The 18,133-nt window shown below is 37.8% G+C and overlaps 1 protein-coding gene across 2 annotated transcripts in view; it reads right to left on the bottom strand.

The window, feature by feature from the left end:
- The window catches only part of LOC126419219 (uncharacterized), a 146,163-nt gene that overhangs the window by 13,440 nt on the left and 114,590 nt on the right, over positions 1-18,133 (bottom strand). For both annotated transcript variants that reach the window (XM_050086353.1, XM_050086354.1), the window contains exons 2-3: positions 17,268-17,322; positions 5,549-5,637 (exon numbers count right to left, since the gene is read on the bottom strand). In XM_050086353.1, the coding sequence (XP_049942310.1) occupies positions 5,549-5,637; positions 17,268-17,322 (144 nt within the window). The remainder of the gene's footprint in view (positions 1-5,548; positions 5,638-17,267; positions 17,323-18,133) is intronic.

The following is an 18,133-nucleotide window of genomic DNA, read 5'->3' as shown; positions in this document are numbered from 1 at the left end:
GTGACGAAACAGGCACTGATGACATGACTGTCACGTTGTAAAGCATGCTCTGCAACGGGGTATTGTGTGTTGCCAGTATACACCCCCTGTCTATGACCATTCATCCTAATTGATAACATGGTGGTAGTCAAATCAGTGTAGAAGGCCAAATAGTGTTTACATAACAGCTAGTACATGACGTGTCATTTCACAGGTGGTTCACACTTTGATAGCATATGTTCTGCCAGTTACAGGGCTGGTACAGATGGTGGTAGGAGGGTGCATAGGGTAAGTCTATAGTGGGTCCATTCACAAGGGTAGGAGCTATTAGGCTACAGGAATGGGTAGAGAAGGAGCATTTGGCCTGACCAGGATATTGCAGAGTAGGAAGTCATAAATCAGAGTGCTGATGAAGTTGCTCATTTTTTGGAGGGATCAGCAGTACCAGGATTCGATGTGATGGTCCAGGAAATCTGCTTTTGAACTAGGCTGGTGGGGTAATTATGCACAGTGAAGGCTGAAGTGGGAATGGTAGTGTATTACATTTTGTCTGTTGCCATCCTTTCAGTGTCAAATGTTCTGTTCCATACAGCTTTGGCATTCAAGGCAAACATATTTGTTCTTATGCAGACTCTTTACAGCTATACACCAGCATTCTAACCTCTGCCTTTGATGGACATAACTACTCCACCAGCCTAGTTCAAAATGATTTCCTTGGCCATCACATCCAATCCTGGTACTGCTGTTCCTTCCAGAAACAACTTAAGAGCACATCTCTTCACACTCAGTACTCTCCTGGTCTTGAATGTATTGATCAGCTACTTTGACAAGGCTATGACTTCCTAAAATCATGCCCTGAAATAGCATCCATTCTGTTTGACATTTTCCCTAGAATAGTTATCAGTTAGGATGAATGGGCATACACAGTGGGTGTATACTGGCCACATACATTATCCTGTTGCAGAGGATGCTCTACAACATGACAGTCATGGCATCAGTGTCTGTTTCACCACATGTGCCACCTGGATTCTTCCCCTTGACATCAGTTTCTTAGAATTTTTCAGGTGGGAACCGTCATACAAAATGTCCTCAGTTCTCACCATCCACCTGGTCTTAATTCACATTACTTTATTCAGTCTTAGAATTTCTTTTCTGTAACTATTTTTTTCTTCACTCAGTTCTGTATCTTTTACTTTCTGACCTGTCTATTTTTCCCTGCCCCCATGTATAGTGCACTTATCTTTCTGCCCTTATTAACTCTTGCACAATGTTTTGTTAGTATTCCCTGTCTTACTTGCTATTCCCATCTCCCACTATTAAGCTTGCAGGTTTTCAAATCTCGGGTGCTGTCCTCAACAATCAGTCCTTCCTTCTCATCCAACCCGGTACGTCTCCCCATTACCTAAACTTGGCCAGTCATTTTCCTTCATCCCTTTTCCTTTCCCTTCAATTCTTCAGCCAGAAGGAAAAGCCACTGGCTATGATAGCTTGCACATTTCCTTAACTTCTATATGGATTTAAATTTCTGTCCAGACTTAAGTCTAAAATCTGCATATGGCTTATTTCTGTCATTTCTTGGTCACTGTGAGGTTTTTTAATTCCAACTATTTCTGGTGTTTTAGCTCTAAAAGTCTTTGGTGATTAAGGTCTTGTTAAAAATTATAATCAATCTGAAATGGACTTTAACACTGAATCATTGTTTACAGCTGTGACCTGTGATATAAATTTTTTACAACATGATTGATGAACATCTTACATGAAAGAACATATCAGCTACATCCGTAAAAATATTAGCTGTAACATTTACTTATTAAAACATCTCACAGATATAATAACTCCACTTGTCCTTAAACAAATATACCGTACTGTGTATTAATACACCCGCATTTACAATATGGTACTGAAACTTTGGCTGGTGCATCCACAGTCTACTTGGGTAGAATATTCAGGCTTCAGAAGAGAGCAGTTAATATAAACAAATGCCAGTCCTGTATGGACTACTTCTTCAGGTACAAGTAATTGATTGTGTACTCTTTGTAGGTCCTTAAGACAATTATGTTTGTAAAAGAGATTGAAGAAATATGCTTAATGAATGGATAAATTCATAATTACAATAAATGATTATCATAGGATACCGAGTTATAAAAGAGCTACAGATCACAGCCAACATGCTGCTGGAAGGTTGGCAAATAAAGGCAAGTTGAAGCAGTTCTTAATTAAAAGATGTTTATACGCACTCAAAGATTAATTTCAAATATTGCAGTTTGTTAGTGGTGGTTAATATTTATATAATAGTATCTTGTTGTACAGATTTGTTATCACTGTCGTAAATATTCAGAGAATGATAATGTCCTGGACTGTAAAGTAATTATGGACAAACAAAGATTATTATTATTATTATTATTATTATTATTATTATTATTATTGCTGTTGTTGTTGTTGCTGTTATATTATTAGGTCAACTACGAAGTAATGAAACTTGTAGATCATGCTTGGGACATGTGTTGCCAATCAGAATACTTCTCTATTAATGATGAGCTTCACAAGAAGAATAACAACTGTGTTTCCAAGCAGGTTACTATAGCTATTATTAAAAGCATAATTATGTGATTTTTTTATTTTTTGCTGTTTATGGTATCAACATTCAATACTGACATTACTTATATTATACAAAACTGCCACACTGACTGTGTACACCTAGAGCATGTTCTGAGTCAAGATATAAATTCTTTGTATGTAGCTATGACTTCAAGCTTTATTTATGGGTTTATTATGGAAAGAATAGAGTGCTTCTCACTATGTAGTGAAGATGTTGAGTCACAGGCTGGCACAACAAAAAAGACTGCTAAACAAGTAAGCTTTTGGCCAAAAGGCATTCTTGAGGTATTCTTGTCCTTCTGGAGTAGACAATACACACACACACACACACACACACACACACACACACACGACCACCATCTCTGGCCCTGAGGCCAGACTGGCCTTGGCAGACGGAGACGATGGTCACGTGTGTGTTGTGTTTGTATGAAAGTCTGTGTGTTTAGTCTACTTCGGAAGGCATTCAGGTCGAAAGCTTACTTGTTTAGCAGTAGTTTTGTTGTGCCTGTCTGTAAGTTTCATTAAAGAATTTCCTCTAGACAATAACGCTTCGGTTGACTAGTAGAGTTATTGTACATCTGGAGGATGGGCACTCTGTATGTGTTGTTGGCCTGCAGGATGAGTGACGTCTGCACAAAGAAGGTGCCATTATAAAGGATCTGACACGACCTATCATCAAACAGGTCACTCAGTTTTGTAGATATTGGCAAATTCAAAATTATGCATCAATGCTTTTACAGAAGGAGAGGGTGCATTTTGTTTCCTGTGGGGAAAGAGGGCATTATGGAACAAGAATGAAAGTTGATAATAAATAAATAAACTGGCACGTGAATAATCTGAGCTGGTCAGTCGGATATTAGAATATGCCCAGCGCAAATCTTGCAGAATATTAGGGAAGAGCTGTACTCCCACTGTGGGACAAACTGCTGCTAGGCCTGATGTAAGGCACTTAAGCTTGTTGTGGCGGTCACTCGAAACTGATAATGAGCATTTAGGAAAGACTATCAGTGAGAGTCGTTTCTGGTAAGTGCATCACACAGTTAAACTAAACTGCCATCACCACCATAGCAGTCACCCAGGAGATGCTATCACATCGCATCGCATGGGTAATATAATACACTGAAGCACTCCAGTAAAAGCCCACCTACCAATGTTTGTTCGTCTCTAAGTAATAACTAAATACTAGAAAATGACTTTGACATAATTATAATGCATTATTTTATTAATAAATGAAAAGCACTAGTTTGCTTTTGTTCTACGGTATAACTTTTATTGTGTTAATCAGTTTTCAGCTAACAAGGCTATCTTCAGATATTTACTGACAATGCAGTAAATGTCTGAAGATGGCCTTGTAAGCTGAAAACCAGTTAACACAATGAAAGTGTCTAATACTGTAGAACAAAAGCAAACTAGCACTTTTCATTTATTATAATGTTGTTCTATCAAGAAGCGACAGAAGATTCAATTAACTTGATCATTATTTTATTGTTTTCTTTTTTAATCTTAGTGTGTGACAGAAAGATGTCGATTGTTTCAGAATAGGGTTTGTAAATGGTAAGTGCAACCAATTTAGTTATGATCCAGAATAAGACAAATTTTGAGAAAATAAAAGTGGCTGAAACATACTCTAATTACATTCTTTGTAATATTGACAGCAAATATCACACTCAAATGAAATGTTATCAAATGTAATTAATATAATTTAGCTACCTAAAATGAACATAACAAATCTTTTTTTTTTTTTTTTTTTTTTTTTTTTTTTTTTTTTTTTTTTTTTTTTTTTTGTACTTGCATTTATTGACCTGACAAGAGGAATTTTTTCCTTTGGCATAGCCGTAAAAATAGAAGTTTTGTTGATTAAATTACAAGTGAGAATATGTTGAAACAGTGACAAATTGTAATTTTCCTCAGTAAACTGGGCTTTATATTAACAGTACTTATGACAGAAAAGGCACATCTACTTACTAGCCATCAAAAAGGAACAACTGAAGCAGGTATGTCAAATGTACATGTATAAAAATAAGGTGGAAAACTATCTACAAAGGCTATGTAAATGACAGTCATTTTTTTTCATTTATCAGAGATAGAAGCCATTGACTGCATTTCTGACTTATATGCTTCGCCAAAGCCAGTTGAAAGATGCATATGCCTTAATATAAAAAAATACAACTTAATTATATAATTATGCATAATATGTCCAGCTACATTTCTTACTCTACCAAAAGGTCTCCTTGTTAGTATGTTTAGGGATCTTCAATCATGCATTAACACTATAGAAAAATTAGAAATATTAAATTTTTAGAATGTTTAAATGTAATTGTCCAATCGGTTCTTATGGTCATTAGTTGCTTCTCATTCAGCATACTTGTACTACAAAATATAACTCTGGAATCATCCAGGCAGATCAACTTACTAAATACAGCAAAGAAAAACATGTTACAAGCCGTAGTGGCATAATATTGGTTTTCAGTGTTCTTCCTAAAATGAGACAAATGCACATTGAAACTGAGTGTCCAGAAATGGAAGTACACATAAAAGAATTTACTTATGTGTAAAAGACTCATTCATCCCTCAAGTTCTGCAGACTCCATCAAGAATAAGAATCAGCAGGGATGTGTAATGAGTCACAATATATATTAACAAAAGACAGTAAAATCTGAGAAACTTAATTTTTATACCATATTAACAATTAACTACCGCTAAAGTGCTTAGCATGACATCTGTAACAAAAAAGTTTAGTGTGACTGGTTGTCACTATAAGGAAGTTCTTAATATGTAATATTAATTATGCAGTTACAAAAACCACTTGAATTATTAAAAAAATCATTTTGAATCCTTGTGAGACAATCACAAACAATTACAGGGATTAATAGTTGGGATTAAGAGGAAGTGTCAATGGCTGGAGGAATTACACAACTTTTCTATCATAACAGTACAAAAAAATGCAAGTCATGTACTGTAGCAGACTTACTGCTGTCAGACCATGGAGCAGTACAGCAGCTAGGATGAAAGACAGGAGGTAAGCTGCACACAGAAGATATGCTGGTGCAGGTAGGCGAACTGAAACAGATAACACACCAGAAAATTTAGCCCGAGTCATTTCACTGTGAGAGAGAAAGTTGTAGCTTAACTGCTTGGGGCAGATTTAGACTGGTAACCAGATTCATTGTGTCAAGTGCAACTATCCACAAATGCCTACAATTTCATAAAATCTTATGAGAGACCTTGATCAGTGTTAACTGTCATGATTAACTAAACTGAAAGAACAGTTCTGCACTACCCCAATATTATGGTGATCAATTTTATGACAATGAAAACATTCGCTGAGAGCATGGAGAGTTTATATAAATGAAATTTCTTTTCAGATGAAAAGAATACATTGAGATTCATGACTGGCAAATGCACAAGAGCTCACCCAAAAATTCTGCCCATTTGTAATTCAATGACCCAACTGGACAGACTGTGATATAGTAGCATTTTGATGTTTAATGGAGACATGATATAAACATAATGCTCTTTTTGTGAAAACAGAAGAAATATCATTCAAGATTAGTAAGGAAAAGCTTGCAAATAGATTCATGTCGAAGTGAGTGACAGACTGGCCATCTCTTAATCAACAGATTGGTCAGTTTTAACAGTCAGACATTTAAACATGTAACTGTTTAGTGGAAACAGAAGAATAATAGAATTCACAGTCTGTATTACGTTTTTATTTGTGCCTCATTTCGTGATCATTAAAGGCCTTGCATGAAAACAGAATACAAAATCTTAGAATTCCTAGCTCTGTTTAACTGCTGAGATGAAAAACACTAATGTCTGCTAATGTTATCTAGTACAGAAACGATCCAAAATTTAACATCGATATCAGCATGTTTTTCAGAAACTCTTTGTGCTTTGTACAGTCATGGCAGATTTATATGGATTGGTTGAAGATAGTTGATGTTGACTAAGTAGGATATGCAATATACAATATACAATATACCATATAACATTTTAGGCTCAATAATCTTTACCTAAGAAAGCACCAACCCAGCACACAAAAGCCATTCCAATTAGATGCTGCACCACGAAAAAGTACAGGTGTGGATTTGAGGAATTCTTGTAAATTTCATGCAGCTATGGCTGGAAGGTAGTTACTAAGGGGCCAATTTGCACATCGGATGGCAGGCGTGGGCAATGTTGATATTTCACAAGTGATTCTGCGAGGCAGGTTTACAAAACGGCTCACAGGCGGGAAGGCACAGTCCAGTGTGCACTATATACAAGTGTGAAGTAATCACGGCAGCACAGAGCACTGATGTTCTGCGAACAACCCATACATTCCAGTCAGAGCAGCACCTAGTGATCTGTGTGTAAGGTCTGAAGCGAACTGAGGAAAGCTGATGTAATTACTAAGGAGCAATCCACTTGTCCCCTCCAGAGGAACTACATCAGAGGCATAGGGAAAAGGCATATAAACAAGAGAGCCTGGAGGCTCAAATGAGGCATTCGTGTCACCATTCTGTCCGCATCTAGACCCGGAGAGAATGACGATTGTTTAAATTGCAGCCAAGCACGACGACCTTCTGGTGATAGATATCAGTGGCCAACTTTCCCACTGAAGCTACCTCCAACCTCTGCAGCACAGATGCATCATAGCTGTGGTGGGGTACGCCACACCTTGGAGCTGCACCAGTTCAAGGAGCGAGAGGACTGCTGGCCTCTGCTCTCTGTGTGACAACATCCAGCAAACTGCAAGCTGCCATCCGCATGGGTGGAGCTGAGTTACAGACTCACAGCCTCCCGGGTGTGGAGCTGTCTGTGGTCACTGACCGAGCTGCCTTGTGTGGATGCTCAGAGCTGCTAAGGCTCAGTACAATGACAGTGGCCAGCTGTTTCCCATCAGTGCTTTACATGGGGTCCACGAGTCACACTTGAGAGGGCAGTCAGCCATGTTCACGGCTATCGTGTGCATTAATGCATGAGGCACCCACTTGGCCTAAGTGTGAATAGGAAAGCACTAAGTACACAAGGCTGGGCGACTGGGTGCCGATGCTACAGATTCTGACATTATCGTCGGCACTGACCCATGCACTTACGCTGTGTTGCAATATCACTGAGTTCAGCAGGAGGCCCATTGTGTACCTTCGATGTAATAAAATTAATGACACACTTGCCTGTGTTTCTCTGAAAGCTTCAACGTGAGTTATCCCTCTCCCCCAAATCATACCTCTTGGTCATTCTGACATATTATGAACTATGAGCTCGGAGGTTATAACACAGGAAAGGAGTAAGGTATGGCAGTTCTTGCTTCAGTGTGAGTTATCCCTCTCCCCCAAATCATACCTCTCGGTCGTTCTGACATATTATGAACCCGGAGCTCAGAGGTTATAACACAGGAAAGGATTAAGGTAGGACTATGGCAGTTCTTGCATAAGGAGCAGTATAGTGAGATTTAAACATTCATTTAACATATTGAAGAACTAAAAAAATCCCGATGCAACAAAAGCAGGTCACCTGTAACGAGAAATTATTAAACAAGTCACTACAAATATCTAAGCAGCTAAAATTATGAGTCTTTTTGTGGATTCTGGAATACAGTGGCACGTCTAATACCAAAAAGTAGATAGTTCAGATAAACTAGTATTAACCTCAGTTGATATACCGAATTACAGATTTCCTTATCAAAACTCTGAGTTACCTAATAATAAAGCAGCCATGATGATATTCAACCAAAATAATAAAGGAAAAGCATTTGAAATGGCTGCAGTCAAAACTAAAATAATCTCTCACCTCTGGAATAAAAGCAGGCAATACATTTACAGTGGTCTATACATGTGACTAAATCTTGGTAAATTCCCAACCCAACTGTTTCACATACAATTAGATATGAATATATAAGGCAGGATACTGATGAGGTAGGATGCAGCAGTTATGCTGAAATGGTTTAATAGAAAAATTTTTAGTTAATATTGAAATCACAAACACTAAATTTATAAACCATTTCCCAGTGCAACTTTCATTCCAGATGACAGCTGTGGGAGAGCTTGCTACAAAACATGGTCTGCACCCAAATAACAGGATTAAAGAAACATGAGTGCCAAAATAATAAACGGTACTCTATCAACATCAGAACAGCACCCCATTTCCCCTGTCAGCAATGGCAGGTGTAGAGGGTCCAACCACACCTGTGCAAACAACAAAAGAACCAATAGAAACACTACCACAAGCTTCAGATACAGCAACAGTATTTTCCCATTGTGAAGAGCAGCCATCAAAGCCAAAAAAACTCTTCCTCTGCAATCATCAGCAGCAGTTTCAGAAATTTCATTGGCTGTTGGCCCATCATCAATAGCCCAAGACCTTTCATCAGTATCGGTGCCTCCACAATCTTCAGCAGGGCAAGACCTTTCACCACCTGGTGTGTCTCCAGCATCATTAATAGTATCACAGGAAAGCAGAAGAAGCACAAGAACCAGGAAATGCACAACCATTGAGCATGTTTGATATCCGGCCTCACTTCCAGGTCTAACCTAACTCAAATAGCTGCAAGCACACTGCATATAAGCTCAAACTGCAATTTACAACAGTACAGTGCCATCAGAATGAAGAGTTTAGAAAATGACAAAAATTGTGTATTTCACTTGAGTATAATGGGTCCAAGAAATAAGCTGAACCAGCTGTCTGTCTACATTAATAACAGCAAAGCAATAAACAATGCCCATATATTATATTTTACTAAACATCATATGAAGGAAAGGACTGAAATGATGTAACTATATCAATATAAATTAGCAGCTTATTACAATAGGTGAACAATGAAGGAAAGTTGAGTGGAAATGTTTGTTAAAAATAATGTAGTAAGTAAGTCTATAGATGAAAAAAAGATCGGCACTCGGAGAGTTGCTGCGGTGAATGTAGTGTTAATAAGGACAGAAGCTGTAGAAATGAATTAAAATTTGTGCCAAGGCCAGGACTTGAACCCAGGTTTCCTGCTTGCTAATAGTTGTGCTATACACTACACCACCCTAGCACTGTGGCTAACACACTTGCATGCATTACCACAGTCCAATACCCTCCCTAACACAAACTTCAATTCACACTTCAGCCCATCTGATTTTCCCCTTCTTAAAGCATCTTATAGCACACATGCTACTAAACAGGAGACCCAGGTTCAAGTCCCAGCCTTGGCACAGATTTTAATTCATTTCTCAGCTTCTATCTTTATCAAAGATAAAGTTGATTCTCAGTATGTCTCCAGGTCTCCAGGAAAATGTAATTCCATTGGTCTTAACACTCTGCCTATTTGTGTAATTACTGTCAACAAGGTTCTCCAGGAAAATTACGTATATTCCTCAAGCAAGCAGATTCACATTTAACTCACTTGTCCAAAACCAAAGAAATAATCATGCTTGATGATTTTAATGTAAATGTTCTTACCTGTAATAATGACAGGACAGAATTCAATTTGTTACCCTGTTTAAATCTGTATTTCCAGCGCAAATTACAAAAAATACCCACTTGAGTGACTGCGGGAGACAATGGCTCACTGAGAGAATTAAAACATCCGTAAAACAAAGAGAATTCTTTCTGCTTCACTAAGAAATTCTAATATATCTCAGGATATGGAGCATTACAAATTATATTGTACTAGCAACCTAAAGATTGTGATTAAAAATCCAAGAGCATGTTCGTTAAATCTGAAATCAACAGTTCACATAATAAAATAAAAACTACTTGTAAGATGGTGAAAAGGGAGACAGAAAAAATTTCAGAGGGTACTGTCGCAAAGGCAGCATGGAAGATGAAGGTGAAATAGTTGCCAATATATTCAACAACCATTTTTTGACTATAGCTGATCATATTGCTTAAAGGGCCTATGCCTGAAGCCACGAATCCTCTACAAAAATCAGTGCATAACAAAATTATCCAGATGCATGTAATGAATATCACAATAGATGACATAGAGAAAGTGATAAGCCAAATTGAAAACAAGAATGCCTCTGGTGTGTACAACATATCTATCAAAGTACTGAAGCACAGCTGTAAATTTATTCTCAAAGTTCTTCGTCACACATTTAGTGACTCTCTCTCATCATCGTACAGTCCCTAATAGACTCAAATACGTAACGGTCAAACAATTGTTCAAAAAAAGGTGATAAATCTGAGGTTTCCAATCAATGACCAGTTTCACTGCTAACTAACATTTCTAAAATATTATAGAAGTGCATGTACAAAAGGATTATAGATCACCTTCATAAACACAATATCTTTAATAAAAATTGGTTTGGATTCCAAAGGGGACTGCAAATGCACAGTCAATTTTCTCATTTGTCAACCAACTCCTTGAATCCACAAATAATAAAATGTCACCAGTTGAAGTCTTTTGTGGTCTGTCTAAAGTATTTGATTGTGTAGATCACAAAATATTACTTAGGAAGGCTGAGTGCTATGGCTTAAATGGTAAAGCAGGAATGTGGTTCGATCACATCTAAATGGCAGAAAGCAGAAGGTAGTGTTCAATATTTATGCAATGGCACCTGCCTGCTCCGACTGGGGCAAAGTAAAATGTGGAGTGCCACAGGTATTGGTGCTTGGTCCCTCACTATTCCTAATTCCTAGCCTGCCATGGTGTATGGGCCAAAAATAACACAGATGACGCAACCATTATGACTGGCAAGGTAGCCACCTGCAATCTAGAAAATACAGAATATTCAAAGAAGATGTACTTTGGTGCATTTCAAATGATCTGTTCCTCAGTCTTAACAGACTCTGTTTATTCTGTTTCACCACAGCACACACAAAAAAGGAAAATGTTGAAATAAAATGTAGTGATAAGAAATATGGAGAGTTGAGTCTCCCAAGTACCTGGGATTATATGCTAATAATAACCTAAACTGGTCAGTTCACATCCTCAACCTATGTAAAAGACTGAATTCTGTAGCATTTGCCATTTGCTCAACTGCATCTATTGGTGTCTTGGAAACAATCAAATCTTCTGACCTTGGGCATTCCCATTCACTTACTACACGTGGCATCATATTCTCGGGAAACCAGCCATGAATAAATAAAATATTTATTGCACAGAAGAGGGCCTTCAGAATTATTAGTAGAGTTACCACAGATGTTCTTGCAGAAATTTACTCAAAACTTGGGAATCCTCACCATTCATGAAACATATTTTTTTCACTTATGTGCTATGTCAACAAGAATCATACAATGAACAAAATAAACAGTGGATATTGTGATCATGTTACAAGGAGTAGGTGAAATCTTCACAAAGATATGAAAATCTCAGAGTGTTACAGAAAACAGTACATTACTCAAGCAAAAAAATATACAATAAACTTCCATTTCAATCTTATCAGTCATTGGGGATATGATTAAAAACAGTTAAAACTATATCTTTTGGATAGCTCTTTCTATTCTTTAGAAGTTCTTTTTTTTATAATGGTTTGTGAACTGTGTTTAATTTTAAGCACTGCTTCATGATCTTACTATGTTGTACTGTTCACATTTTGACAGAATGCTTTTTCTGTGGATTATAATGCAAGTCTTATAACTTGTTTGTGTGAATATTAGTATTAGCATTAGGTAAGTTGTTATCTGAGCACTTGGACCTCACTTTTCATATATCTGTTTTCATATGATTTAGATAGTAAGCCTATGACTATTTACACACACAGTTTTTACATGTAATAATCTCATACGTTCTACAATCTACTGATATATTCTCATCAAGAATCCATCGAAATCGAAAATAAATTCCTCTTTTTTTTTATCTTCACCTCTCGCTCTTTGGTTTTTGTTCATCTTATTTCGAACATGTTTTTATTAGGTCAGATCTTGTCTGTTCACTACAAATTTTGCAATTGATTTTAAACTAGCTTCCAAATGAGCTAACACTTGAAAATTTCATCACAGCTTGGAACTGGATGCCAGTGTAACATTAACTCATTTCTTCCTTTGGTGTTTGGCAGAGAATACTTCATGTACTACTGCCATTTCCCCCTTTTCCTGTGTGAGTCATGAACGGCTTGTGGGAAGAACAATTTCAGGTTTGCCTCCATGTGCTCGAATCTCTCTAATTTTTACCTCCACTTTTTAAGCAAGATATATGTAAGAGGAAACAACATACTGGTTGACTCACGTGAAGAGAAACTGAAATAAACATGAAATTTGCCACATGTTCCTAATGCAATTTCATCAAAATATTTAAAATCAACTAAAAATTTTACTCATACAAGACTAAAAAGCAGAAATTAATTATTTAAATAAAAATTCATTTTAAATATACCACATTTTTAAATCAGACTAAAAAGTATAAAATAATTTATCCTAGCCCCATGCAGACTCCTAACACCACACAGACGGTCTTGAAAATTTGTGATTGTGAATTTTCAATAGGTATTTATTTATTTACCCATTCGGCATTTACAAATGCAATCATCACATATTATCTTAACTAGAATATTTTCAGAGTTCTATACTGAATTACAATATCCTTTACATATGTTTTCATAATGCTATACAATATTACAAATATTCTTGAGCCATTCTACAGCTCAGTCAAATAATCCATATATGTCCTTCAGTTCATCCTCATAGGCATACACTCCACACACAAGTAAACGGTCCTTTGATTGAATTTCACTCACATTCAGGACTGTTCTATAGTGCCCATCTGTTGTTTACATCTACCAACACTTGTGCTATCATGGTTCAAAGTTCACAATTCCATCAGGAAGTTGAATCATCTCATTGGGGTCATCCACCAAATTTCATTTCTTATGTCCATGTACATGTCCATGTCCACAATGCTTTTCATGCTGTCTCTGAGTCAAAGCCTTGCCAATTTTCCGTAAAGGTGACCTTGATTTAAGTCTGTTTGTAGATGCCAAGCATTTAGGGCATTCTGGATTATCTAGGATTTTTCTGCACAGTCTTGTGGCTAACCATGATAGTTGCCTAATTTCGGGGGGCTCTGTGTTTGCTAGGGTGGGGAGCCAGGCACGTGAGATGCACTCAAGTGTTCCAGAGATTATTTGCATTGTCTCCTTCAGTTGTATGTCCAGTTTAGTTACATGGGCAATTCTCATCCAGACCGATGAACAGGGTTCAGCAGACAAGGGGTACTGCTTGAGTCCTGATTTTGCTCCCAAATATTTACATTCGCCTGCGAGCCTGATGCATTGGCCATTCATAGAAAACTGTAGCTTTTTATTTGTATCTCTCTTGTTAAGGTGCATTATTGTGATGGGTGTTTTGCTCGGGTCTAGATGTAAATGTCACTTCGAGTAGTAGGCATTCAATGTTTCCAGGTCTTCATTCAGCACTTTTACTTTGATATGCAATGACCAAGTCGTCTGCATACAAAAATTTACACGATTTAGTGTCTAGCATGTCAGCAATACATAGAGTCAAAAGAATGGGTGCTAGACCGTTTTCAGAACTACGCAGTTGCTGTTTGTATCATGTTTTGATTTTCTTGTCTGTTAATATGTTTTTTAGTATTGTGTAAGTCTGTTTGCAGTTGATAATTTTAGCCCCTCAGTCCATTCTGTGTTGAAAGCTGATGTAATATCAATAAGAACCAGACCAGTTTTCATCTTTTTTTAGAAGCCTTTCTCAATACAGGTTGTGAGGGACAACACCTGATCGCAACAATTTCTATCTGCTCGAAAATCTACTTCTCATGTAGGAAGGTTGGCTTCAATGTACAGAGTTAGTCTAGTCAATAGTATTCTCTCATACAGTTTATAAGAGGTACATAGCAGGAATATTGGTCTGCAGTTCTTTGGATTATCTCCAATCTTTCCGGGTTTTGGCATAGCAATTACTTTACTTTTGCTCCTTTCCAGACCTTCGGGAGTGTATTGGTTCTGATGCATTCCTTGCAGAGCTCAGCCAACCACCTTCTTCTTAAAATTCCCAGTTCCTTCTAGAATTCTGGTACGATCTCATCAGGTCCAGCTCCTTTTCCTGTCATTAGCTCCAAGGCCTGGGTAATCTTATGCGTTTCCACTTATTTCACAATGTCCGTGTCGGTTGGATAATTAAGTAATATATTGTTCAGGTTTCTTGAAACGTCTTTCTTATCAGCTTTCTTTAGTTGGACTCTGGAGGTCTGTTTGAGGACAGTCACAATCTCAGATGGACAAGAACCAAGAGATGGCCTGCGAGGTGCAGTTGTGCTGCCTAAGTTCTGCAGCAGGGCCCTGCGCTTCCTGCTGGAATGAGTAAAATCTAGACTTTCCATTGCCTCCTTCCATCTGCTCCTGCATTCCTCATTCATAGTGTTGACCAGTTTTTCCATAGTCTTGTTCTCCACACTCTTCTTAAATTGCTACATTAGTGTTTCAAACTCTTTCATCCAGCAGGGGTTTTATTCCTTCTTACCCTTCAAGGAGTAGCATTTAGGGCTGTTTTGTGTACCAGATTTATAAATCTATTTTATTGTTCTGAGATCTCAACAGTATCCAATTTATTGTTTTCTTGGTGTAGGTTTGATATTTATTCCAGTCAGCTTTCCTCAAGTTCCATCATGAGATTGGTTGGCGTTTTATAACTGGGACTGATAGTCTGACCTTTACAATTACAACTGGGTGTCGGCTCCATGGGAACATCTCGAGCACTCTTCCTGTAGCTTGCATGGTTGTGTATGTCTCGCCGTCTGTGGCGAAGGTTAGGTCAGGTGTCAATATTGCGCTCCATGCCTTTGATTTGAAGGTCATTGTGTCCTTGGAGTCAAACAGGAGATATGGGTCTATCAGTCACCTAATCCAATGCCTTCAGCTGCAGATCAGAGATAATCCCATTTGGCATACTGACAGTTCAGATCATCAGCATAAGATGCTGGATGGTTAGCCTTGGGTTAAATATCTATGAGCCACTTCTGTGCTGGATGTTTATAAACATTATAGAGCGTCAGCTCTCCCTGTTTTACACTTACAACATGTTCAGCGGATATTACTTTTGTGTTTAAATTCCCTAGAAGTTCACCATATAGTGGAGATGATGAGTTGCAGATAGGCACAACAAAAAGACTGTCGGAAAGTGAACTTTCAGCCACTAAGGCCTTTGTTGAAAATAGACAACATATCCACACACACTCACGCAAACAGAACTCACGTACGTATGACTGCAGTCTCTGGCAGCTGAGTAGTGCTGCCTCAGCTCCCAGAGACTCTGATTGTGAGTGTGTGAGCTGTGTTTGCGCAAGTGTGTGTATGTTGTCTATTTTCTACAAAGGCCCTATTGGCTGAAAGCTCACTTTCCGATAGTCTTTTTGTTGTGCCTATCCACGACTCAGCATCTCTGCTGTATGGAGAGTAGCAACTATCCTTTTCATAATATTGTTACACTCCATCCTGAATTTTCCATTGTTTGATTTTCCCTACAAGGTCGTTCTTTACTAGGGTAGCCATTCCGTGCTTCTCATGACTGATGTAATCCACATTAGGGAATCCTGACACTTTGGGTCAACTGATAGTTTTGTGGGGACTCTAATTAATACTATCACTGATGGACAATGTATGCTCTCTCTTCTGGAGCCATAGTTAGAATGCTCTGTGCTTTTGTACCGAATGTGATCTGAACATGTAACCTTCTGATGTAGTGGTTTTCACAGTGCTGGTGATACAATAGTGAAATATTACCAACAGTGCAGTTTTCTACACACCATTTTATTTCCACTTAGAACAATATGTAGCGTCCATTCAGTATGAAAGCACAGATCATACTAACTATGGCTCCGGAAGAGAGCGTCTACATCATCCGTCACTGATATTATTGTTCAGGGTTCCTACAGTTTCATCAGTCAGATTTGCCTCTTGTAGGAGTATGATACTTACTCTTTCTCAGGTTAAAATTTTTTCAAGGAATTTTCCCTTTGTCCTCATACAGCCCAGCCTCCTATGTTAAAATCACATACATTCAGTCTTTTCATGTTAAAACTGCTTATTTGCTCAGTTTGCCTTTATATGAACTGGGAGGTGACAGTGTGTCTCGTTTCTGTACTTATGTACTTTTCACCACTGTGCTGCACTACAGCATTCCCCAGGGTACACCATCTGGGAGGTTGTCTGTCGTTCATAATTACTATGAAAATACCTGTAGGATTTAAAGTGAAAAATATAGGACACATGTGGCAGAGAACAGTAAAGAAGACTGTTATTCATGCATCATCTATGTACTGCATCCTTCCCCCTACTTTTAGTTTGAAATTTTACAAGTATTTACATAGCTATTACAAATTAACAACCTCAAATTTTCATGATGAGTCCTCTTTAATTGCTGAGAAGGAATTAGCAGTTTTGAAAGTTACAAATAGATTTTATCTGATTTTAATAGTGTCTATTAGCAATATTTTGAATTTTGCTTCCTGGTAGTCATTCTGTTGCCTTGAAATTCTAGTTTCCTTGAGCAAAATTTTCTTCTTGATACAATTAACTTGCTTTTTAAACAGTCTCACTTCCAAACAAAGTGGAAATTCCTTCTATTTTCAATGAACTAAATCCACTGCTGTGCCATTTCACTCTGTAATGTTCTGTAGACCTCATCAAGAAGGATAATAATTACAGATGTGCAACAAGTTGAGAAGCAAATTTGTACTTTAGCTACTGATCTCGTTTTGTTGATTCCAGAGAGTGCATAAAAGGCCTCATTCATATGTTATGTTTTGTAGTTAATAAGATCAGAGGTTATCGTACCTTCAGCATCCAGAATCCACCACAGCTCAATGGTGAAGGCCACAATGTATGCCACCTATGAAACAAAACAAAAAATAATGTATTACAAAAGAAGTCTTATTACTGCAGCTATTTGTTGCCCCCATGTCAGCAACACTCCAAATTAGATGCACAGCTTTGGGATTCTACTACAACCAATAAATAACACTAACTAGTTTTTGTAAACTCAACACTAGTTCATGGATGACATTTTCGGATGCTGGTTGCTAATTAGTATGGGACAATGCATTGCAAAAGGAAAAATAGTTCGTGAATGTCTTTCAGGTCTAAAATTACCTCATAGATGGCGTCTGAGAGTAGATGCTGACGGTTCTGTAAGTGAATGGAGGGGAGAGAAGATTAGACTAATTACAGCACGCAAAGAGGCATTTAAGGAGTCATTCTTCCCGCCTCCACATGCAAATGGAACCAGAAGAAATCCTAACCCAATGCTAAGTACCCTCTGCCATGCACGTCACGTCAAGGTATGTATGTTGAAGTAGTACAAGAGGGACAGGATTCAAATCCGCGTGTGGTCATCCAGATTTAGTTTTTTTTTTTTTTCTTCATATATCAAAGCAAGCGAATTTTTCGCCGATTACTTCAAGGTCACTCTCTTTTCTAAAAAAGACGCTTTTCTAGTTAATGTCATTTCTTCGTACACTTGTGTTATTTCCCTCTAATGCAAGTTGACCATCGCATTTCTGTTAACAGGAAGCGAGGCACCGACAAGCTTAATGACCGCCTTTCATTTCAAGGCAAAGTGTCAAACATTGTTAACACAAAGAAGCTGGTCGAGTTAAACGGCAGTATGAACCGTAGTCGAGTTTTTGAGTAACCGAGAGAAA

The sequence above is a fragment of the Schistocerca serialis genome, chromosome 9 (genome assembly GCF_023864345.2).
Source record: "Schistocerca serialis cubense isolate TAMUIC-IGC-003099 chromosome 9, iqSchSeri2.2, whole genome shotgun sequence".
Lineage (NCBI taxonomy): Eukaryota > Metazoa > Arthropoda > Insecta > Orthoptera > Acrididae > Schistocerca > Schistocerca serialis.
Note: the sequence above shows the minus strand (reverse complement) of the source record. Positions and strands in the feature narration are given on the sequence as shown.